This window comes from Typopeltis vanoorti, chromosome 22 (genome assembly GCF_054136105.1).
Source record: "Typopeltis vanoorti isolate ZY-2024b chromosome 22, IOZ_Tvanoo_1.0, whole genome shotgun sequence".
NCBI classification, from domain to species: Eukaryota; Metazoa; Arthropoda; class Arachnida; order Uropygi; family Thelyphonidae; genus Typopeltis; species Typopeltis vanoorti.
The window spans coordinates 58,606,065-58,631,515 of record NC_143570.1 but is presented as its reverse complement, the minus strand read 5'-3'; the positions used below and the strand labels follow the sequence as shown (position 1 = coordinate 58,631,515).

Sequence of the window (25,451 nt, the reverse complement as noted above, 5' to 3'; positions counted from 1 at the left end):
TTTATTTTTTAATTTTAATTAAGGCCTATAGTGATATTTACAAAAATAGATCCTAAGAAACTAACAAATACTCATCTATCTAATGATCTGTTTAGTATAATATTATAAATTAATTTTTTTTTGGATGTTAATATAAATTACATAATTATTTTATAATCAATTTTATGATTAACCTTTTCTTGAATGAAGCATAATCCTACTAGCGATTTTACATCACGCGGCTCATACTATTTTGAATAATTAAAATGTTGTTCATACCACTGATGATAGGTTTCAATTTCAAACTGAAATATTTGGCAATATATTTAATAAATATTACTTCTTGTGTTTATGTGTAAATAATTTATGATAATACCATATCTATATTAACATACTTTTACAGGGAAATTTTAAGAGTACAAGGGTTGTGTGGCACATCTGAACTTGTACATGAAAAAATTGGATTCAATATGTTAGAGAAAGGACTGTTAGAGAAAACTGCAACACTTCTTCACCACAGTGAGCTAAAAGTTTCTTTCTGTCAAATTAAAAAACTAAATTCCTTCCTAACTTCTCCAAAAGACAAATATCCTCCTCTCTCTTATCCTAGATCAAGATTCTTTGTTCATGTGGCCTTTGTTATCATGGGCAGATGGTTTGTTCAACTCATATTCATCTCTAGAAGAACATCAAGCATCTGATAAGTGTGGATTAGCAAGCCATGCCTTATTCACTAGGTATAGAATTCACTGAATAAAACTAAAGTCTTACATAAAAATTATTTTCTTCTTGAAAGGTTATGTATATTTGTGAAGGCTGGCATTCACAGTCTGAATCTTCACAAAAGCAAATGCCTTAAACTTTTTCAATTTTGGGAAGTCATCCTAAATAACACTCCTCATTCCTGTGTTTCATACAAAATTTCAGTTATTATTTATTTCTTTGAATTCTAATAATTTTAAATGGATTTATCTTCCTGCAGCTGATACCATATGTTGTCACACACACACACTTGCAATTTAATTGTTCTTATTGTGTCATCTCTTTTCAACTATTGACAATAGCCAGGAAACCTAGCTGAAAGTCTACAATTATTAAATTTTTTTTTCTCAACGTGTAATTATATTACTTTAAAATTTTATCATTATGCCATCTGCTTATGTCTCGATATTTAGATCCATATAGATAAAAAACAGGAACATCTATAGGATCTCAGGTTTTCCAGCTGTGGTCATCACATTGTACATATGACTGAATTTTATACTGTTGTGTAATGATTTCTATAAATTATGTTGCTTTGGTAATGACAGTCAAAATGACTAGAAAAAGATTAGCATAGTAATTAAGTCACTGTTATGTCAGTCTATTTTCTTCCATTACATTAATAATTATCAAAGTGTAATTAGTTTCTTCTTCTTGCTGTCCACATTAGTGCACTGAGAGTTCATTTTCTTCTTATGACTGCAGCTCAAATTGAGCCTTGGTCACTTGGATTTGCTTTCTCCAAAACCTTGTCCAAAACTTCACTTTTCCAGTTTGGACATTGTAATATGATGCTGCTATCTTGACTACTGGTGTCTATTCAAGATGTTCTAAGCTTCCTTCTGTTCTTTTAAAAGAAATTTATTATTTGTTGTCTATTTAAAGGTTCAAGTTACTTTAATTAAAAACCAGAACAAAAATAAGAACAAATAAAGAAAATCTTCTGATATATTATGATAAAATACACATCTTCTGAATTAAATAAATAATTAAAAAAAAGTAACAGTGAGATAAAACATGATAATTCTACCCATAAAAGGTTACCTCTGATGTGCTGAATCCACACTATCTTGAACTGTAACTTCACAGAGATCAACTAAAGGAATGGCTATTTTTTGACTACCATTGAAAGTGTTTAATTCTTCAGACAAAAGCTGAAAAGCAAGATAATATATTAAAGGTTGCTCTTTTAGAGAAAAGAGAAGAATTCTTCCATCTGGACTCCAGCATGCACATTGGCACCGTCCATTCAAATTTGACCATCGTTCACAGTTCCACTTCCATGTATTCCAAACCCTAGATGGGAGGGAAAAAAAGTGAGATGAACTAAATATCTTTTCAAAATGAAAACATTAAGAATACTTCTTTCAATAATGAACATAATTCACTCAACTTATACATACATATGTGGTTGTAAAAAGAACTGCAGATTTGATTACTCTGATTACTGAACTACTTTAAATGAAATATTATTTAATTTAAAACTAAAAATATTCAAAAAACTTCACTAATAGGATGGAATATATTGTCAATTTTATAATATTATATTAAAAAATTCTACAAAAGATTATTACGATGTTTAGCAATGAATATTTCCTAATGACCTTCTCTGAAGAAATACCAAAAAACTTGTTGATAAGAACAAGATAATGAATACTTTAATACTATAACATTATCTTGTACATTCTTGTAGTACATGAAATGATGAAAAAAAAAATCCTACTAATTCTTATAAGCATTCCATCATGAACAGGTGCATCATAATGAAGGGACTTGGGGACTGTTTAGAACAGACTATTCGTTAATAAAATGTTCGAACACAAACATACAAACACGTGCATTTTATTTCTTTTATCTTCATATATAGAGAAGATATATGAATGAGAACATCATCATCAAATTCCTGCCATGTACCCTCAAGGGGCGTACAGGATATGATAGTACTACATGAAAAAAAATTACATCATTACTAACTTCCTATCTACAATTTTCCTCCAAATCAGTCTGTTACTTGTCGAGACTCCAACATTATCAGATCTTATATTTCTATCGTCTAAGGCGCTTTGTACTGTATCAATCCACCTATATCTTGGTCTTCCTCTGGGTCGTTTTGTTGCCAACCTGGCAGAGAATACTTGTTTTGCTAATCTTTCTTCGCCCATTCTGTTTAAATGACCATACCACCCTGAGATAAGCTCTGCTAACACATTCCTGGATGCTGACAGTGTCAAGTTCTTTCCTAATATCCTTGTTTTTAATATGATATTGCCATCGATGCCATCTGTTCACGCCTATAATCTTTCTCAGGATTCTTTCTTGACTATTTCTCAACTATTTGTCGTAAAGTGAAGATCTGATCCTGACAGCCTCTATTTGGCCTGAATACAGCTTGTTCTTCACCAAGCTTTTCTTCCACAATTCTTCTCAACCGTTTCTCAAGTATACTTGAATAGATCTTGCCAGGAACACTCAGTAGGGAAATACCTCTGTAATTCTCACATTCAGTTTTATTTCCCTTTTTATATATGGATACTATGAGAGCTCTACTCCAATCATCGGGAATTCGTCCCTCTGCCCACGCTTTCTAAATTAGGCAGTGCAGCCACTGTAAGACTCTTATACCACCATACTTCAGCATTTCTGGTCGAATATCATCTACTCCTGCTGGCTTTCCACATTTCAAGCCTTTATTGTCTTTTTCTACTTCAAGTATGGATATGTATTCCTGACTGCATGCCTGGTCAGTGTTTTTTACCACTGCGCTGTCATCGCTGCTTGTTTCATTTAGCAGGTTTTCAAAGTAATTACTCCATACTTCAAAGATATCTTTTTCTCCCATTTTCATGTCACCTTTATCATCTCTAACTCCTTTTACAGCACTCTTTCCTCCATTCCAAAGCTTCTCCAATAACCACCAGAATATTTTGCCACCTTCTTGATATTTTACCAGAAATTTGGAAAACTTTTATCAGATCATTAAATATCAAAGAAATGAACTTTCATAACAATTACGTCATGAGTCATCATGAATAAATCACGTTAACGAGACACGCACATTGTCACGCACAATACCAATTTTTGTATGATTTAGAACCATCGGTTATAACCTAGTCTGTAACCTTCATTTTGTGCTTACCGATTTGTATTCCCTGAGGATGCCAATAGAAACAGATTGGCGAAACATGTAGGAGGATAAAAATAAAGCTACTTGATAAAGATTTTATAAAAAAGTGTAATAGTCTTATGAATAATTGTCAAGAAAAAATTCAACATAATGAACAGGATCGACGAGTTCACCAAACAAAAGGTACGCAATCTAGAAGGTTTGTTGACAAAAGGAATTGTAATTGTACTGATGCATTGGACGTCATCACGTTGTCGATGTGGTATATCAGTAAATAGAATCTTGTTATAGAGTCTTTTAGGGTAACCATTTAAAGAAAGTTCTCTGGATATTTTGTTTAATTCCGTTAGTAGGTCATCCTTGTCTGTCGTATACTGTATAGCTCTTTTCTTGAGACTATGGCTAATGCTAAGTTTCTGAGCTATGTGATGAGCTGAGTTGAAATGGAGGTAACGTCCAGTATTTGTAGGTTTTCTGTATACTACTTATTACTTATTTACTACTTATTATTATCTGACACCTCCAGGGAGTCCAAAGACTCATCGAGGGAGAGTGTGCCAACAGCATCGAACGATTGGAACCCTTCCAACTACTAACCGCGCTTAAACTTACTTCACTGAGCCATTAGTAGCAGAAGCTCTACCAATCGACCAACCTTTGCTGGCGAAGGTTGGTCGATTGGTATACAGATAGGTTGATACTATTATTGGATTGTTTCTTTATTAAAATCTCAAGGAATGGCAGTTTTTTATCTTTTTCCATTTCTAATGTGAATTTGATGGTATTGTGGAAACTATTGATTTGGTTGAGGTAATTCATTAGTTCTTCTTTTGTATGATCCCAAATGCTAAAGATGTCATCTACATATCTGTACCAAATTTTCGGTTTTGGAAAGATCTGGGTTAAGATTTTTTTCTCTAGATCTTCCATGAATAAGTCAGCACAAGGAGGTGAGAGGGGACTACCCATAGCTAATCCAGTGAGTTGTTTGTAGATCGTTTCTTGCCAAATGAAATAGTTAGAAGTTAAACAGTGATTGAACAAAGTAGTGATGTTTCTTGGGAACAATTTGTCTAAGATGTTGATGACTTCAACCACTGGAATGTTAGTAAACAGAGATGTGATGTCCAGGCTTGCTAGTATATCCTCTTCAAAAATAGGGATGTTTTTTATTTTATCTATAAAATGTTTTGAGTTTTTAATATAAGTATCCGAGACGTGAATGTGTTGTTGTAAAATCTTCGCAAGATACTTGGATAGTTGGTAAGTGGGAGAATAGATTCCATCAACTATTGGACGTAATGGTATACCTTCTTTGTGAATTTTTGGAAGGCCATACAATCTAGGAGTAAGTGGGTGCATAGATTTTAATTTTTTTATAATTTCTATAGGCCAATTATTCATTCCACGTAATAATTCATTGGTGTCATTATGATTTTTAGTGGTAGGATCTCTACTGAGAACTTCATATACAGACCTCTCAGATAATAGATTTTTAATTTTTTCTTTATAATCTGAAGTATTTAACATAACTGTATTATTACCTTTGTCGGCTTTGAGTATGATGATATCTTTATTATTCCTTAATTTGAGAAGCGTTCTTCTTTCCATTTGGTTAGAGTTGGTGTTAGGAGATCTTGACTGAGCTGAAAGGATTATGCTGCTTTTTAATCGCAAGTCATTAACTGTTGGAGCTGATAGTAATGAAAAGGCTTTTTCTAAGTTGCAGATGAACTCTATTTTAGGAATGACGGTGGGTTTTAAAGCAAAGTTGAAACCTTTTTTGAGGATAGAGATCTCAGGCTTACTTAAAACGTGTTTAGATAGGTTAATTATCACTTGCTTATCTGGTAGAGAAGGTTTGCTGTTGTTATGATTATCATACAGTAAATTGAATTTATCAATTTGTGTCTTTTTGCTGTGATTAAATGTTTTGGTAAAACTGTGGTTAATCATATTGTCTAATAGTTGCCATGTCTCAGTGTCAAGATTATTAGAGATATCTGTGAATAAATTATAGCACCGCGAGTCTATTTTGCTAAGCATGAATCTCGTATGGCGAATTCTTTCTCTAAGAAGAGCATACGAAGTTCGTTGGTAAATCAAGTTGGCTTGTCTAGTTTTAGAAAATTGTTTCAAACGAAGAAATTTTGGGATCACGCTATTGTCTCTACATCTTTTTAAAAAAGTCAGATGGTTTAAATACCTAGCTTTTTTTGCATTTTAAACCTTCTAGATTGCGTACCTTTTGTTTGGTGAACTCGTCGATCCTGTTCATTATGTTGAATTTTTTCTTGACAATTATTCATAAGACTATTACACTTTTTTATAAAATCTTTATCAAGTAGCTTTATTTTTATCCTCCTACATGTTTCGCCAATCTGTTTCTATTGGCATCCTCAGGGAATACAAATCGGTAAGCACAAAATGAAGGTTACAGACTAGGTTATAACCGATGGTTCTAAATCATACAAAAATTGGTATTGTGCGTGACAATGTGCGTGTCTCGTTAACGTGATTTATTCGTGATGACTCATGACGTAATTGTTATGAAAGTTCATTTCTTTGATATTTAATGATCTGATAAAAGTTTTCCAAATTTCTGGTAAAATTAGACCTTGATTCTTGTTTAGGTTTCATTTCAACTCAGCTCATCACATAGCTCAGAAACTTAGCATTATCCATAGTCTCAAGAAAAGAGCTATACAGTATACGACAGACAAGGATGACCTACTAACGGAATTAACCACAGTATCCAGAGAACTTTCTTTAAATGGTTACCCTAAAAGACTCTATAACAAGATTCTATTTACTGATATACCACATCGACAACGTGATGACGTCCAATACATCAGTACAATTACAATTCCTTTTGTCAACAACCTTTCCAAAAAATTAGCTAACCTTTTAAAACCATACAAGATCAGAGTGGCATTCAAACCAATCAATACTATTCAGAAATTTTTAAGATCACCGAAAGATCCTCACCCATTCTACAAATACTCTGGAGTATATAATATTCCTTGCTCATGTGGTATTAGTTACGTAGGTCAGACATCTAGAAGCTTCAAAACGAGAAAGAAAGAACACATAGGATATGTCAGAAATAACAGACAAGACATTTCAGGCCTTTCATGCCACTTTGCCTCTACTAACCATCACATTGAGTGGGATAAGAGCCTTATGCCGTACATAGAAGATAACTACCATTCAAGAACCTTTAAAGAAGCAGCTACAGTCGTCCGTAAAACTGAAAACCTAAACAAGAATCAAGGTCTAATTTTACCAGAAATTTGGAAAACTTTTATCAGATCATTAAATATCAAAGAAATGAACTTTCATAACAATTACGTCATGAGTCATCACGAATAAATCACGTTAACGAGACACGCACATCGTCACGCACAATACCAATTTTTGTATGATTTAGAACCATCGGTTATAACCTAGTCTGTAACCTTCATTTTGTGCTTACTGATTTGTATTCCCTGAGGATGCCAATAGAAACAGATTGGCGAAACATGTAGGAGGATAAAAATAAAGCTACTTGATAAAGATTTTATAAAAAAGTGTAATAGTCTTATGAATAATTGTCAAGAAAAAATTCAACATAATCTTTGTGTAATTTAGTCTACAGTTCACATCTGAGAGCTGCTCAACTTTTATTTGCTTTAAAACTTTCTTACATGTCATTCTTTTCAATATGAAATTCAATTTTATCCTGCTCAAGACTAAATAGTGATCACTTCCAATTTCAAATTCTCTGTACACTCTGGTGCATCCTGCACCAGGGAGAAAGCATCACTATCAACAATAATATACTCAATGAGATTTTTCTTATTCCTTTCCTCTTCTCTCCATATGAATTTCTGCACATTTTTATGTTGGAACATGGTGTTAGTAATAACCAGTCCATGTCCTGAGCAGAAATCCAACAGATATTTGCCATTATTATTAGCTTTCCCCTTTTCTCCAAATTTTCCCAAAATATTTTTGTATGCCTCACAATCATTTCCTACTCTGCTATTTAGATCCACAACAAGGACCAACTTTTCCTTTTTCATTGTGTCAGTTGCTTTTTCTAAAGCCTCAAACAATTCCTCCACTTCTACCTTAATACAACCTTCTGTGGGACCATAGGCACAAATAAGTCTCATTGTCCAGTTCCCCATTCTCATATTTGCCAACATTACTCTACTTGAGACTGACTGCCATTCAAGAAGATTAGCTTCGTATTTTGTGTTGTATACTATGGCTACTCCTTCTTTTTCTTGATTGTCATTGCCTGAATATAACATTTTGTGTTTATTGCTCAGGAAGATCTCACCAGTTTTTGTCTTTTTTGTTTCAGTCACCCCTATTATGTCGATCTGGTACTTATCTAATTCCTCAGCTAGCTCCATTTCTTTGCCATTCAGGCTTCTTATGTTGATAGTACCGATCTTTAACTCTGGTGATGTTAAGTTGGGGTGTGTTTTCAGATTCAGATTTGTTCCAGTAGCTGACTTTTTGATGTTTGCCCTGGTTCCCTGGAGAAAACAACGGGGGCCCTTGTTTAACCGAGCAACGCCCCAGCCGGCATGAAATTTTGTCATGTTGTACCATCATTTTTATTGTGGTTTAACCAATAAGAATACAATTTGGTCAGCTAAAATCCCAAATTGCTAGCCCATCCTCGTTTGTTCAGTATCCAAGTAGATACCCAACGGGGTGCACCACGAGAAGGTGAGGAATGGACATTAGTTCAGAAGCCCTGGTCGGTTCTCCGCATTCCTTTAAAGGCTATGTGGAGGTCTCCTCTCAGTTATACAGCTTTGACCCTTAAGCACCCCAAATACATAGTGATATTTTCATACTGGATCACAACACAGTATATATGGGATTTGAAATAATAAGTGATCATTGTTCTGTTTTGAGCAGGATGAAACTGAATGCCATATGGGGGGGGGGATTGAAAGTACTTATAGAAGTAAAATGCAGACTGAAAGGTACAAATATGATTTTGAAAAAAATGAAAGCATGCAAAGACAAAAAACAAAACTACAGATTCATGTCAAATTTTGAAGAAAACACTGACTGATTCAGCCAGAGAGAGAGAGAGGCATGTGATAAAGTGGTTTGCAAGATAGAAAATTCAAGCTTTATTTATGGTGGACTTAGGAAATTAAAGAGAAATAAGAATCATGGAAAAATAAGAAAGCACATCAAAAGTTCCTAACAAGTAAATCAGCATGTGCTCTGAATGACTACCAAGAAAATATTATTATTATTATTCAGGCCTCCATCGAGTCAAAAGACTCATTGCGGGAGGTACTTCCAAGGTAACACAAAGTCTATCAAGACTCATCGCAGGATGTTCCTCCTAGGAAACACAGTCATATATCACAAAGTCAAAGTCATATCATACCACTCCTTGAACTCATTGGCCATTCTTGCTCTCACCACTCCATCAGACAATGCATTCCATGGTTCAACCACCCTCCATAAAAAATAACCACTCCTCACCCTCTTGCTCACAGCTTCCTTTTGTAACTTCCAGGTATGGCCCCTTGTCAACACTCCTTCTTGTTGTTCAACCAAGCGAAAGTACTCCTTGATGTCAACCCTGTAACCACCTCTCAACAGTTTAAAAGTCTCAATCTTATCACCTCTCCTTCTATCTACCAAACACTGCAGTCCATATTCCCTCAGCCGATCCTCATAACTAACATTGCACAGTCCTGAAACTATCTTTGTTATCCGCCTCTGTACCCTTTCCACAGTTAATTTATCCCCTTCAAATCCTGGGTACCAAATTTGATAACAACTGTCTAAGTGTGGTCTGATCAGGGTCTTATACAATGGAATGATAACTCTTATCTCTGCAGGTCAGTGTCCTTTTCAGTATTGCAGCATACCTCTGTGTTACCTTCACTACCTTTGCAATATGCCCCCCGAATTTCAGGTTTCTATCAATCACCAACCCCAGATCTCATCTCCCATACTTCCACCAGTACAACTCCTCCAATAGAGTACGAAGTGTTCCATCGATGTGTACCAAACCTCAAGATCTTACATTTTGCTGCATCAAACTGACAACCCCAATTCATTTGCCCATCTGTTTATTTATTCAAATCCTCTTGCAGGGCTACCACAGCTGAACTATTACTAATAACCTTTCCCAGCTTCATCATCCACAAACAACTGCTGAATATCCCCCCCCCCACGTAATCCACTGACAATGTCATTGATATAAAATTTAAATAATAAAGGTCCCAGTACTGAGCCCTGTGGTACCTCCACTTGTAACATTCTGCCTCCTTGTAACTGCCCCACCATACACAACTCTCTAATACCTATTGCACAGCCAATCCTGAATCTAGTTGACCAACCTGACATCCAAACCTGTGCTGTAACTTAAATATCAGCTTATCAGGTGGCACCCTGTCAAAGACTTTTGCAAAATCCAAAAAAATGGCAGTATATGCCTTTCCATCATCAACTGCTCTTGTCACTTTATTATAAAAGAGAATCATATTACTAAAGCAAGAGCACCCCTTAACAAATCCATGTTGATTCTCACAGATAACGTTACCCTCATCTGTATATGGTCCCTCACTAATTTCTCCAAGACTTTAACAACTACCTATGACACACAAACTGGCCTATAATTAGACATTTCCAGTCTGTTACCGCCCTTATGCAACGGCACTATCTTACCTTCCTTCCATTCCCTGGGCACCTTTCCCTTAGCCAGACTTTCAATGAAGAGTCAAAGGAGCTGTCAGTTCTTTAGCACATTTTTTCAAAACTCATGGTGAAATACCATCCAGTCCCACAGCTTTACTGACATCCAGAGTACTCAGTATTTGGAACAAACTCTCTCCTGCACCTCTAAAACCTCGAACCTGTCCTATCCCTCTAGTATTAAAATTTATTCCTCCAGGATGAAATACTCCAATAAAATACTCCAGTAAAACAATTTTTTTGTTATTACAGTGCTAATATTGATAAAATTGCAGTATAATGTTACAGATATATTTTTATTTTAAAAAATTCGCGATTTCACAGACTTTCGATTTAACGGACACCCCTTAGCCCCTATTAGTCCGTTAAATCAAGGGTTTACTATACATTGCCATAAATACTGTTACAACTTCTGCATACCCCACCACTGCCAACAAAATTGTATGAGTCCAGTTCCGTTAGTGGTGCTGTATGCAGCTACCATTTGCATGTTTATCAGTAAAACGAAATAGAGAGATGTCTAACTGTATGGGTTAACATGCAGTGGGGAAGATTATGAGAACCGTGTAGCTGTAATAGTACTTCACAAAGTTGGAACAACCACCTATTTTATTTTCAACATGCTAAAAACACTCGGAATCAGTAGGATGTTTGTGTATTGGACTTTAACCATTAGAACGGTACAGAAGACATATGTGACCACCAAAGAACATGTCATGTCGACCATGCTGTATTAGAATGCAACAGTTTGTAAGGGCTGTGAAGGCATGCCTCTGCCGTAATCCTGTGAGAATGCAGAAAGTGATGTTGCGAGAGATGAACGTTTCATAGAGAATGATGTCGCATGTACTAGCTGATGACCTGGGGGTGAAAGCATATCATCGTTCTACTGGCCACTTTCTAACGCCACAACTTATGTGGCAGAGGCTGAAAAAATCATAGGCACTTCTCTGGAGGTACACAAACAACAGATACAGAGATATCCTCTTCACAGATGAGAAGATTTGATTTTCATCATTGAAGAGTCATTTACCCACCAAAATGATTGGGTATATGCCCCAGATGGTTGCACAGTACTTGCCATAGCACCCATGATTCAGAGAGGTCATCACCCTGTGTCAGTGATCATTTGGTTGGAGGTGATGTATCATGGGGGGAGGGATGCAAGTTGCATTTCTGTGAGAAAGGGGTTAAAATATCCATCAAAGCACATCAAGACAGTGTGCTGGAACCTGTGGTATAGTCCCTGAACAACACTTTGTTTCACATGCACTTCATAGACAGAGGACCTTTCCAACAGGACTCAGCCCATGCACACAAGGCGAGGACCACACAACAATGGTTGGAGGCAAATGTACCCGACCACATATCACCATCTGATTGGTCGTTTGGAAGTCCAATTTGAATCTGCGGACTTCAAATTGTAGTCAAAGCTTGAGAGAGTAGCCTGGAAGAAATGCCCCCCCCCCCCCAGCATCAACCAACATGGAGGTGGATTTGGAGCAAGCAGTGGCAGCATTTCTGTTGGATGCTATGCATGCCAGCATCGATATGTGGCCTCACAGACTCCGGGCACATGTGAAGGCAAACGAGGGACATTTCAAACATTGAGTGCTGCTATATGCATGTTATACATGTGGTTTTTATGTGCTGAAAACTGTAAATGATTTAATGATAGATTAAAGGTTTATGTGCTGTTCAAATTGTAACGGAATTTCTGGCTTGACTAGGTATAACATAGTATCAATATTATATCAATTATATTATACACAATACCAGGCACTGAATTAGAAATTTATTTTAAATATAGGCATGCGACTGCCTATACGTAAAATGAAAGTTTCTAATTCAATGGCCTGTATGTGTTTAATATAACTGATATAATATTCGATACCGATCCTCTTCAATTCTCAACATAGTTCAGTGAGATATAGGTTGGGAACAGCCTTCATTAAATGCTTCGGTCAATTGATGCACACAGCAAGTTCTGTTTGTCTGTACAAGCCTTCTCAGAAGACAGCAATCTTGTTCCTGACAGACTGTCTTAGGACCACAGTTACACCTCAGACAAGCAAAGTGATTAAATATCCTGGATATCTGACCTGAGAAACCAGTCAGCTCTGTTGCTTTCAAAACCATTGCTCCAGTCAGATGGGTGCCCAAAATAAACCCTTTATCGAACTCCGAAAGATATATTTTGTTTTCCCCAATGATCAACACTACTGATAATTACTGACCATCAGCATTCTTAAATAGTTGCCTTGGTCCTATGGTGATGCATGTGGCCATGTATATGCAAAATACTTGGCTAGACTAGGTACAGTGGGCATATACGTTGGTTATGCATTTCTAAATCACTTAGGGAATTGAAACAACGTAGATCCGAATATAAATTAAATTATACTTTAATAAATATTTCCGATATTTCGGCAATGTCACATTGCCATTTTCAAAAGGAACTTACAAAAAGGCAGGTGCACACAGGCACTAACAATACAGTAACTGAGAATGAAGATATGAAGCTATCGTTCTCCTAGAAGTCCTGCTGGTGCCCTCTGGCAGGCTAAGTAGGCGTTCTTGGCCGTTGGGCTGAAGGTCTGCTGATGTATGCCTCCCAAATTTGGGGCAGTCGCATACAACCAAATTTGTTGAGGTTTGGAGAGTTTCTTAGGGCAGAGGCTGATTCCATAAATAATCTTTCGAATTTATATTTGCTCCGGTGTATTACTGTTGCTTTCTTCCACCGTATTCTGTGGCGAGTATCCAGAGCATGGTCTGCAAGACCAGAATGGCTATACTTGTAAAACCGGATGTAGTCCTTGTGTTCAGAAATTCTGATATTCGCTGTCCTGCCTGTCTGGCCAAAGTACGACAGTTTACAACTGCAAGGGACCTGGTATACACCAGGTAGGTCTAGGGGAAGTGGTTGGTCTTTGGTAGAGCGGATAAGGGATGCCAATTTTCTGTATGGCCTGTAACAGGAGGTGAGATCATGTTTTTTTAGAATTTTGGAAATTTTTTCTGAGGTGCCTCAGATGTAGGGAATGGGGATGGATTTAGAGTAATCTTTTTTGTGGATGGGGGAAGAATGGGGGGGCTGTGGCTTGTAGGTTTTAATATTTTTTGGATTTTTTTTTTGGGGGGGGGGGTAGCCATTGGCTGAGAAAGTGTTGAGGATTAGATTTAGTTCAGTGTTAAGGGCTATGTCATTAGAACAGATTAGTTTAGCCCTGTTGTATAGTGTTTTTACCACTCCATATTTTTGTGAGGGGTGGTGGTGGTGGGATTGTTGGTGGATGTATCTGCCTGTATGGGTGGGTTTTCTGTAAACTGAGAAAACCAAAGTTACATCAGGCTGGCAGGTGACTAGTGTGTCTAGGAAAGGGAGGCAGTTGTTTTCCTCTTTTTCCAGGGTGAACTTGATTCTGGCGTGTTGGTTTCTGTTCATGCCTCTAATCTTTACACCATACTTCAGCATTTCTGGTCGAATATCATCTACTCCTGCTGCCTTTCCACATTTCAAGCCTTTGATGGCTTTTTCTACTTCAAGTATGGATGTGTATTCCTGACTGCATGCCTGGTCAGTGTTTTTTTACTGCTGTGCTATCACTGCTTGTTTCATTTAGAAATTTTTTGAAGTAATTACTCCATACTTCAAGAATATCTTTTTCTCCTGTTTTCATGTCACCTTTATCATCTCTAACCCCTTTTACAACAACCTTTCCTCCATTTCTAATTTTCTTCAACAACCTACAGAATATTTTGCCACCTTCTTGATATTTATTTTCTATGTTCTTGCAAAAGTCCTCCCATGACTTTTGTTTAGCTAGTTTTACGCACTATTTAGCTTTCTTACATTTGTCTCTGTATTCTCTAAGAGCACAAGCTGACTTATTTGCCAGGAACTTTTGATATGTTTTCTTCTTTTCCTTCACTGCCTCTTTAACTTCCTGTGTTCACCATGGAGTTCTAATTTTTCTATCCTTGCAGACAACCTCACCACATGTCTCTCTCTCTAGCTGAATCATTCAGGGTTTCCTTCAAGGCTTGCCTCTGAATCTACAAGGTTTGGTTCCTGTTCTCAAATGCTTTCATTTTTTCTTCAATAATCTTTGTATATGTTAGTCTACAGTTCACAACTGAGAACTGCTCAACTTTTATTCGCTTTAAAACTTTCTTACATGTTCTTCTTTTCAATATGAAATTCAATTTTATCCTGCTCAAGACTAAATAGTGATCACTTCCAATTTCAAATCCTCTGTACACTCTGGTGTCCTGCACCAGGGAGAAAACATCACTATCAACAATAATATAGTCAATGAGACTTTTCTTATTCCTAGCCTCATCTCTCCATGTGAATTTGTGCACATTTTTATGTTGGAACGTGGCATCAGTAATTACCAGTCCATGTCCTGAGCAGAAATCCAACAGGTATTTGCCATTATTATTAGCTTTGCTCTTTTCTCCAAATTTTCCCAGAATATTTTTGTATGTCTCACAATCATTTCCTACTCTGCTATTCAGATCCCCAACAAGGACCAATTTTTCCTTTTTCATAGCGTCAGATGCTTTTTCTAAAGCATCAAAAAATTCCTCCGCTTCTACCTTAGTAGAACCTTCTGTGGGACCAAAGGCACAAATAAGCCTCATTGTCCAGTTCCACATTCTGATATTTGCCCACATCACTCTACTTGAGACTGACTGCCATTCAAGAAGATTAGCCTTGTATTTATATTGAATACTATGGCTACTCCTTCTTTTCCTTGATTGTCATTGCCTGAATATAACATTTTGCATTTATTGCTCAGAAAGATCTCACAGTTTTTGTCTTTTTTGTTTCAGTCACCGCTATTATGTCAATCTGGTACTTATCTAATTCCTCAGCTAGCTCCATTTCTTTGCCATTCAGGCTTCTTACGTTGATAGTACTGATCTTTAACTCTGGTGATGTTGAGTTGGGGTTTGTTTTCAGATTTGTTCCAGTAGCTGACTTTTCGCTGTTCGCCCTGGTTCCCTGGTGAAAACAACAGGGGCTTTGTTTAACTGGGCGACGCTCCAGCCGGCATGAAATTTTGTCATGTTGTACTATCATTTTTTATTTTGGTTTAACCAATAAGAATACAATTTGGTCGGCTAAATCCCAAATTGCCAGCCCATCCTCATTTGTTCAGTATCCGAGTAGATACCCAACAGGGTGCACCACGAGAAGGTAAGGATTGGACATTAGGTCAGAAGCCCTGGTCAGTTCTCCGCATTCCTTTAAAAGCTATGTAGAGGTCTCCTCTCAGTTATACAGCTTTGACCCTTAAGCACCCCGATCAAATTTTCATATCATTTAAATTATCTTCCATTTTAATTTGAAATATTAGGATGGAAGTATATTACCTGAAAAATGTAGATGGAGCTGCTGCAAACAGCCGTTCTGAATTAGGAGACCACTTAAGCAGTGACACACCACCACCACCACTTCTTTTAAGGGGAGTACAAACCTGCAGGCCAACATCCCATACCTAAAATTTTAAAATCAATGTTTATAATAAAAAAATAAAAAAATTAAAAAAAATATTTATATCAGTACAGAAAAATTTCAAAATTGAAGTCAAATAGCTTACTTAGAGTTTTAATCTAAAAATAAATATGTAGAACTATTTGACAAGCGTCAGCTCTAAGTTCTGAATACAATTCAACACAGTATTATTCAAGAAATTTTTTAAACTTGGTGTAAAAATATGCAGTTGACTCCTACTAGCAAATTCATAGGGATCAAACAATTATAATGAAGAGTTTACTATAGTCAATTTATTTTAGCATGGAATCCATTCATTTGTTTGTTGTTTTTTAAATTAAGGTGGCATTCACAGTTGTGTTTAATAATATGTGTATGCATTATTAAAATGAAAAATATAAAAATCTGTATACACACACACTCTCAGAGGTTTGTTATATTGAGTGAATTTTATATAATAGGTTTGCTATACTGAGAGTTGAGCATATCCATGCAATGGGATAAACATGTTTATGATGAATACTGATGACATAGTTCTGACAGGACACTGCATAGAATTCTAATTAATAAATTGCAGTATACATAGGGATGGATATAAAGTTGGTGAAGTGGATTGACTAGTGCCATGCCACAGGGCTGTTCTTGAGCCACTACTATTTAATTTGTACATTAATGATATAAAAGGATCCAAGAGGAACTATTTATTTGTTTGCTGATGATGCAAAACTGGGTAGAGCAATAGTTAATAATGATGATGTTAAAATTTTGCAGAATGATTTGGACAGGCTGGCAAGTCTGAGCAAAGGAGAATAGATATCAGTTTAATGTGGCAAAGTATAAGGTTATGCATTTTGGGGTGAAAAGATTACTAGCTGTGTACCACAATGATGGAACTGTACTCCAAGAAAATTGATGAAGCAAGGGATTTGGGGATTTTGGTCGATAGGGATCTAAAGTATCGAGGGCATATTGCAAAAGGTGGCTAAAGCAGCTCCTTGGATTACTTAATTACTGAAGAATACCCTGATGAGCAGAGACAAGCAGGTTATTATACCTCTTTACAGAGCCTGCTAAGATCCCATCTTGACTATTGTACAGAGGTCTGGTCACCTGGGTTTCTTGGGGATGAAGAGGTGGTGAAGGGGACATTGAACATTTTGAAAACCAAGCACTCAAAACAGCTATACTTAAATCAGTAGTATGGCTATGATATACAGTATGATGTGCTTAGTATATGGAGACACATTGGATACACTTTTTATGCATCTTAACAGAAAACCCACTCATACTGGAAGGTATTTACATAAACAATCCCACCACCACTTATCCCAAGAGTATGTCATCTTCAAAACACTTATACACAGAACTAAGGTATATGTTCAAATGACACAGCCCTTGAAATTAAGCTTGGGTACCTTTGCAACACCACTTTAGATAAAATATCGGGAAGGAATTTGACATTCTTAGCATTCAGAAATGTGCAAGTCGATGTTATGGTCACAAACAGAATGGGAAAGAACAGTTAAAAAAACAAGGAGTTTGATGTCCAGATGCCATGACAAAATCCAAAGGGAAGATCAAGATAAGATATTAATCTAGTTAATGAATATTAACAAAATATTTAAATTAAATTCAATATTATCTTTAAACTTGCTCCAACATTATCAGATGTTAGACACTTAATTCTGCTGTAGCTGATTCCCAATAAAGAAAACAGTCATAAGTTTTCAGTGGAAAGATTGCAGGTTACCAATAACAGTGAAAGCATAAACAAGTACTCCAGTTCTCTCAGTCAACAAAAAAAAGGTAGACCACTTCCATTAATTCTCCCTCCCATTCCAGACTGATTTCAATGAAACAATTTCTTTGAAAATCCAACCCATGATAGGCTATAAATCTGTAGTAATTAGGACCATGGACAGCTGAAGAATTTTTATGCAGAGCTTGAAAAATTTCATGCTGACTTACCAGTCAGACAAATATCACACTAGTCAAATATCAGTCTGGGTGTACTCTATCACAGCTGCCTAATACATAATAGTTACGTGTTTAATCCCAGATCTGGTCCATTTATAAGCTTTAGATAATGCTATGCTTAATTTTTAGCTGTATAACTACCAGTGTTGAATCAAATGTTAATATATTAATGTGATTATCAGTCTGTGAAGAAACACTCACAACATGGAAACATTCATGCTGTGGATGAGTTAATTATTTTGTTGTTGTATTTTAATTAGTTTTATATAATTTTTGTATTTTTGTTTGTTTACTATGGAAATCCTGCTCTATAGACCAAAAATGGAATGTTTTCAAGCCACTTCAGTCCTCCAATAAGCGAGGCATTGGTCTCACAACAGACGAAATTCATTTTCCACTAAAGACAATCATAAACATCCATGCCCACAGCCTGTTGGATGAAGAGTGGATACAATAAACTACTTGGCCAACAAGGATTACGTATATCAAAATTAATCAATCTATCAAACAGTTTAGGAAATGAAATTCTCAGAAATTTTTTTATATAAGAGAGGGAGAAAGAGCAGAAACAGAGAGCATCCATGAGGCAATAATACCAACTTCATTGTTAAAAAATAAAAATAATAAATAACACAATCCCATAATGATATGAAACAGCAAAAGAAAGTTAGATAATAAATTTAGTTTAAATACATGAAATGCTCTATAACCTCTGCATATCAGGATTCAAAGCATTTTAAGTTTTGATCTTTTTTTTCCACTAATACTTACATTGATATCAGTATGTGTTGGAGAACAGGATGCAAGAAGAAATCCCTCTGAATCCCAGGTTATACTAGTCACTGGAATGTGGTTCTTCACATTCAAGAATGTAACACAACTAGAAGATGGTCTGAAAAAATGCAAATTTAATTTATTCTTACACAATTTCTTATGTAACTCTCATGTGCAAAAGGTTATATGGGTGGGCTAAGGGTTTTTAATTTTTAAAAAGTTTATTTTTAATTCAGAAAACCTGCTCTGAAGATCAAGCATGGAACTTTTCATTCCAATTAAGGCATCCTTTAAGCAGGGCAGTGGTTTCATGCCAGGTGATGAACTTCATCTCCCACCTAAAGACAATTACATACAGCTATGCTCACAGCAGAATTCGAACATGCCTGTTAATTAAAGAACAGTATACACTTGTCCAACTGGGACAAAATTTATAAAAAATAACTATTACTTTGATATATACAGATTTTATTAAAAATTTATCAAAGAATTTCAAAATCTAATAAGTGATTTTTAGATAGTTACTATTCATTACAATAAAAACAACAAAAGTAAGTGCAGAAGAAACAGAATTATTATAAAATCATTATAATTTTCTTGGTGTATACTCTTAAGGGATCAGCCTGATTTTTTTTTTTTTTTTATATGACTCCCATCCACAAAAGGTTATAAAACGTATAGTACATTTATAGTACAAACAAGTGGACTAATGATTTTTTTTTCCTCCTCATCATCAAGTTCCTGATATGTACCCTCAAGGGGTGTGAAGGACATGATAGTACTACATGAAAAACTTACATCATTACTAATTCCTATCCATGATTTTCCTCCAAATCAACCTATTACCTGTCAAAATTCCAGCATTATCAGATGTTATTCAAAATTAAGTGGATATTGAATACCACATTATTTCTTAGCCGAATAAGAAACTCAAAGATAGGAAACCTAATCTAAGAGTTTCATGCTGAATATAGAAAATTATATAAATAAAGATCGGCGAGACCAAACGTAAGCCAACACCTGGTAGTGCAATGCTAGGGCAACTCGTAGTAAAGATGGAATTAGCTCCGATCACTGTTATTAGTATTTTCCCATAATGTAAAACACAGCTCCTAGGAAATGTATTACTGTTCTACATTATGAGAGAAGTTCACTACCCAGACCGGTTTCGACCAATATCCACTTAATTTTGAATAATTTACTTTGCCGAAGTGAAGCCTGTTGGCTCTTATTTCAGTAATTGCATTTGTGCACCTTTTTTGGCAACTTGTACAGTAAAGTTATAAGTTCTGACCATTGAAACCTTAGTATTACATCTAGGTCTACTTACTCACTGATGAGATCTCAAAAAAAAAGTCAAAACCGGTCTGGGTAGTGACCTTCTCTCATAATGTAGAACAGTAATACATCTCCTAGGAGCTGTGTTTTACATTATGGGAAAATAATAAGAACAGCGATAGAAGCTTACTCCACCTTTACTACGAGTCGCCTTAGCATTGCACTACCAGGTGTTCACTTACGCTTGGTCTTGCCGATCTTTATTTATATAGTTTTCTATATTCAGCATGAAACGCTTATATTAGGTTTCCTATCTTTGAGTTTCTTATAAGGCTAAAAAATAATGTGGTATTCAATATCCACTTAATTTTAATAATTCACTTAATAATTTACTTTGCCGAAGTGAAGCCTGTTGTGAAGTGAAGAAGTATTACGTGTGAACCAAAGGTTAATGTGAAAGACTATCTACTGAACAAGAATTGTAAGTAGTTGTAACACTGAACAAGAATGTATGTCAAGTGCCTATGTTTATGAGATAATATATATTAATGGTAAATTAGGCTTAACCAGGGTATGTCTAATATTCAGTTAATATTATGTTAGATTATGAATTAGCTTAGAACTAAGGTTAGATTAGAAAGAATTGAGACTAGCAAGAGAATTGTAATGACTTTGAAAATTCTACTCTAAATGCTATTTTAAAAATTAGAATCTTATGCAGATTCGATTTTTTTTGGATAGTGCAGTGACAGAATCAGTTGAGTTAATATGAATTATATTTAAGCCATGACTAGTTTAAAGTAAAGAAATATATAAGCAGAGAATGTAAACCATATCTGCTTTGTCTCTGATTTAAGATCTTATACTCTCGCACTCAAACTATAGTCTACTTGGCGCAATCATTAAACAAATAAATTTGTTACACTATACAGCGTGAGAAATAAGATATAGTTGAAATAAATAAATGGCAGTAGTCAAGAGTTAATGCAGCCGACAATTCACAATAATTAAGTAAAGAGAAAACAAAGACAAAGCAGGGTAGTGGAAGTACGAAAAATAGAATACAGAGCGTAGCATAACAAAATGGTGCAGACCACTAGGTTATAACAGCTGAAATGTTTTACTTGTTCTATAGGTTTTCCATTCACAATGCAATTGATATTTTCAATGTTTCTGCCTATTTTCATTATCTTTTTCTTGTTATTGCTGACATTCATACCAAATCTATTACAACAGTTATTCAATTAAATAAGGGAATCTTGCAGACTTGTACAGGATTTATTTAGAAGTATAACATCATCTACATAAAGTAAACAGCTGACATAACATCTCTCATTTCATATTGATATCAGGTTTAATACTGCTTTCCTTCATACTGCAATCCACAGAGGGGGATAATGTACATCCTTGTCTGACACCAAATTTAATGTCAAACCATCTTCCTGTACTTCCTTCGATTCTAACTGCTGACTTACAGCTCAAATAAAGACAAAGTATTGCTTGAAATAATGCCCCATTGACACTATACAACCATAGAATTTTGAATAACTTTTCTCTTGCCACCTTGTCATATGCCTTTTCCAGATTTACAAAATTTAAATACAGATATCTGTAATATTACCATGATTTCTCAACTATTTGTTGTAAAGTGAAAATCTGATCCTGACAGCCTCCATTTGACCTGAATCCAGCTTGTTCTTCACCAAGCTTCCCTTCCACAATCCTTCTCGACCGTTCAGAAAAAAAGCTCAGAAATGGAAGAAAGATTGCTGTAGAAGGAATTAGAAGGGAAACACCTCTGTAATTCTCACATTCAGTTTTATTCTGCTTTTTGTATATGAGTACTATGAGAGCTCTACTTCAATCATCTAGATTTCGTCCCTCTGTTCAGACCTTCTGAACTATGCAGTGCAGCCACTGTAAGACTTATACTTCCATACTTGACCATTTATGGTCAAACATCTACTCCCACTGTCTTTCCACATTTCAGACTTTTGATGGCTTTTTCTACTTCAAGTATTCCTGATTGCATGCCTGTTGTGTGTCACTGATTGTTTCATTTAGCAATTTTTTGAAGTAATTACTCCATACATCAAGGATATCTTTTTCTCCCGTTTTCATGTCACCTTTATTCTGTAATTCTTTTTACAGCACTTTTCTCCATTTCTGAGCTTCTTCAACAACCTCCAGAATATCTTGCTACCTTCTTGATATTTATTTTCTATATTCTTACCAAAGTCTTCCCATGACTTTTGTTTAGCTAGTTTTACACAGTGCTTAGCTTTCTTACATTTGTCTCTGTATTTTTTAAGAACACAAGATGACTAATTCACCAGGAACTTTCGATATGCTTTCTTCTTTTCCTTCTGCCTCTTTAACTTCTTGTGTCCATCATGTAGTTCTGATTTTTCTATTCTTGCAGACAACCACCACATGCTTCTCTGGCTGAATGAATCAATCTTTTCTTCAGGGCTTGCCACTGAATCTCATAGGTTTGGTTCCTGTTCTCAAACTCTTTCATTTTTTCTTCAATCATGTTTCTGTATTTACGTCTACAGTTCACATCTGAGAGCTGCTCAACTTTTATTCACTTTATAACTTTCTTACATGTTCTTCTTTTCAATATGAAATTTAATTTCATCCTGCTCCAAGACTAAATGGTGATCACTTCCAATTTCAAATTCTCTGTACACTCTGGTGTCCTGCACCAGGGAGAAAACCTCACTATCAACAATAATATAGTCAATGAGACTTTTCTTATTCCTTGCCTCTTCTCTCCATGTGAATTTATGCACATTTTTATGTTAGAACATGGTGTTAGTAATAACTAGTCCATACCCTGAGCAGAAATCCAACAAGTATTTGCCATTATTATTAGCTTTGCTCTTTTCTCCAAATTTTTCCAAAATATTTTTGTGTGTCTGACATACAAATTATTTTTGTATGTCATTTCATACTCTGCTATTTAGATTCCCAACAATGAGCAACTTTTCATTTTTCATTGTGTCAGTTGCTTTCTCTAAAACCTCAAAGAATTCCTCCACTTCTACTAAGGTAGAAGTGGAGGAATTCTGTGGGACCAGAGGCACAAATAAGCCTCATAAGCTAGTTCCACATTCTGATATTTGCCCACATCACTCTACTTGATACTGCCTGCCATTTAAGAAGATTAGCCTCATATTTAGTGTTGAATACTATGGCTACTCCTCCTTTTCCTTGATTTTCATTACCTGAATATAAAATTTTGTATTCATTGCCCAGAAAGATCTCATGTCGATCTGGTACTTATCCAATTCCTCAGCTAGCTCCATTTCTTTGCCATTCAGGCTTATGCTGATAGTACCGATCAACTTTATATTGTGGTTTAAGCAAATAAGAATACAATTTGTTCGGCTGAATCCCAATTGCCACCTCATTCGTTCAGTTGCCAAGTAGACACCTAACAATGTTCACCATAAGAAGATGAGAATTGGACATTAGGTCAGAAGACCAGTTCAGTTCTCCACATTCCTTTAAAAGCTATGTGGAGGTCTCCTCTCAGTTATACAGCTTTGACCTGTAAGCACCTCTTAAGCAAGAGTTTTATTTCTATTTTTATTGATTTCATATTTTTATTATTTATTTATATTATCTGGAAATCTTCCTCTAGAGACCAGACATGACACTTTTATCCCAAGCTGCTTTGGGGCTCCAATAGGTGGGGCAGTGCCCTCATACCAGATGATAAAATTCATCTCCTGCCTAAACATAATCACAAACATCCATGCCCATGGTGGAATTCAAATATGCAGCCTACTGATTCTTACATGGTGTATTTTGTTCTTAATGAATATGCTAAACACTTGACCAACCAGACCAGGTAAAGATATAATAGTCCAACACATAGTATTTCATTAAAAGCATCCTACTAACCTTTTTCTTAGTTTTAAACAACAAAATTACATGATAACCACAGTAATAAACTTTAATGAAAGTACAGATATTTATTTATTACTGAGATTATAATGTAATTTTTTGTTTATAATTATGCCACAAGTACCTTTAAAGCTTTTCTTAGCTTGTGTAAAACTGGTTCATTATCTGTCAATCACAAGTACCTGCATCAACCCATCTTTATCTTTCTCTGGGTCTCATATATTTTTTTTTTCTTAAAACATATGTTTTAGTAACCAAATCAGATAAGTTCTGCTTACACATTAATTGAATATTAAGATGTTAAGTTTTCCTCTGATATTTATCTTCATTTTCAATGTGATCTGCAACTGTTTACTCTCCTAATTTTTTCCAAGATTCAAATAAGTTGACTACGGTCACAAATCAAATGTTTCGTTTCTAATCTAATTCTCAGATACATATGTAAAAATTGTATGATTATTCACTTGTTCCACATTCATTTATTCATATGGAGTTTCCTCCCTGTTCTCCTCCATCCCTATTGGGGCGAGTTGAGCCCCCTCGTGAGCGGTTAAGTATTTACGTTGTAGATCCGTGTGTGTTCACGGCCGGTTTGCCTGCTTTGCAGGATGAAAAACCCCAGATAAACTGGGGGGAAATCCCTGCAGTCCACACCCAAGACTGGCCAACTTGGCTATGGCTGAGGAAGATCCTTAAGTTCCTCATGTCGGCAACGGGAATTGAACCTAGGACACTCCTTCCCCAGGCATAGGTTGCGAAGCGCAAAGCCACTAAACTAACCGCGCAGACACTTGTTCCACATGAATGTATTCAAATGACTCCTCACTATCAGCCTTAATTATTCTACTACCTTTTCTACATTCAGCTTGCAACCTCCACTAATTATTGTGCTCAACTTCTTCATTACTGGATGTACATTGAGTCAACTGATTTGCAAAGATTCTAGATAGGGTGTGTTTTTTATAGTAATTTTTTAAGGAGGGTTAGAAATTAAAATTCTTTGGCTAACTCTTTCTGATTATTAATAAGATAGCAAACGTTCACTCCTGGTCTTGAGAGGGATAATGTTTGTTCGAAGTTCGTAATGGTGATATGTGGTATGCAAGTATCTGTGAATACAGGTTAGTTTCCTGAAAATGGAGATTCAGTTTTTCCAGGTCCTTTATTTAGTTTTTAATCCAAGAAAGGAAGGTGCCATTAGGTCCTAGTTTGCAGAAACTTTTTAAGGCTTAAAGTGCTTAAAAGCAAGGATTTGGTGGCTCATCTATAATCAACATAGCATCCAGAAACAGAAGAGTTCTAATAATTTTTAAGGAGGAATGACTCACATATTGGATAACAGAAAGAATAGAAATTTAATTTGATAACAATCCAGTGGCTCTCAGACAACAAACAAAAAATTTTAAATAA

At 35.6% G+C, this 25,451-nt stretch overlaps 1 protein-coding gene across 2 annotated transcripts in view; it reads right to left on the bottom strand.

The window, feature by feature from the left end:
- LOC150094439 (aladin-like) overlaps nucleotides 1–25,451 on the bottom strand; it is a 401,031-nt gene that overhangs the window by 110,057 nt on the left and 265,523 nt on the right. For both annotated transcript variants that reach the window (XM_090412342.1, XM_090412343.1), the window contains 3 exons: nucleotides 18,846–18,966; nucleotides 15,977–16,101; nucleotides 1,786–2,037 (listed from right to left, as the gene is read on the bottom strand). In XM_090412342.1, coding sequence (XP_090268468.1) covers nucleotides 1,786–2,037; nucleotides 15,977–16,101; nucleotides 18,846–18,966 — 498 coding nt within the window. The remainder of the gene's footprint in view (nucleotides 1–1,785; nucleotides 2,038–15,976; nucleotides 16,102–18,845; nucleotides 18,967–25,451) is intronic.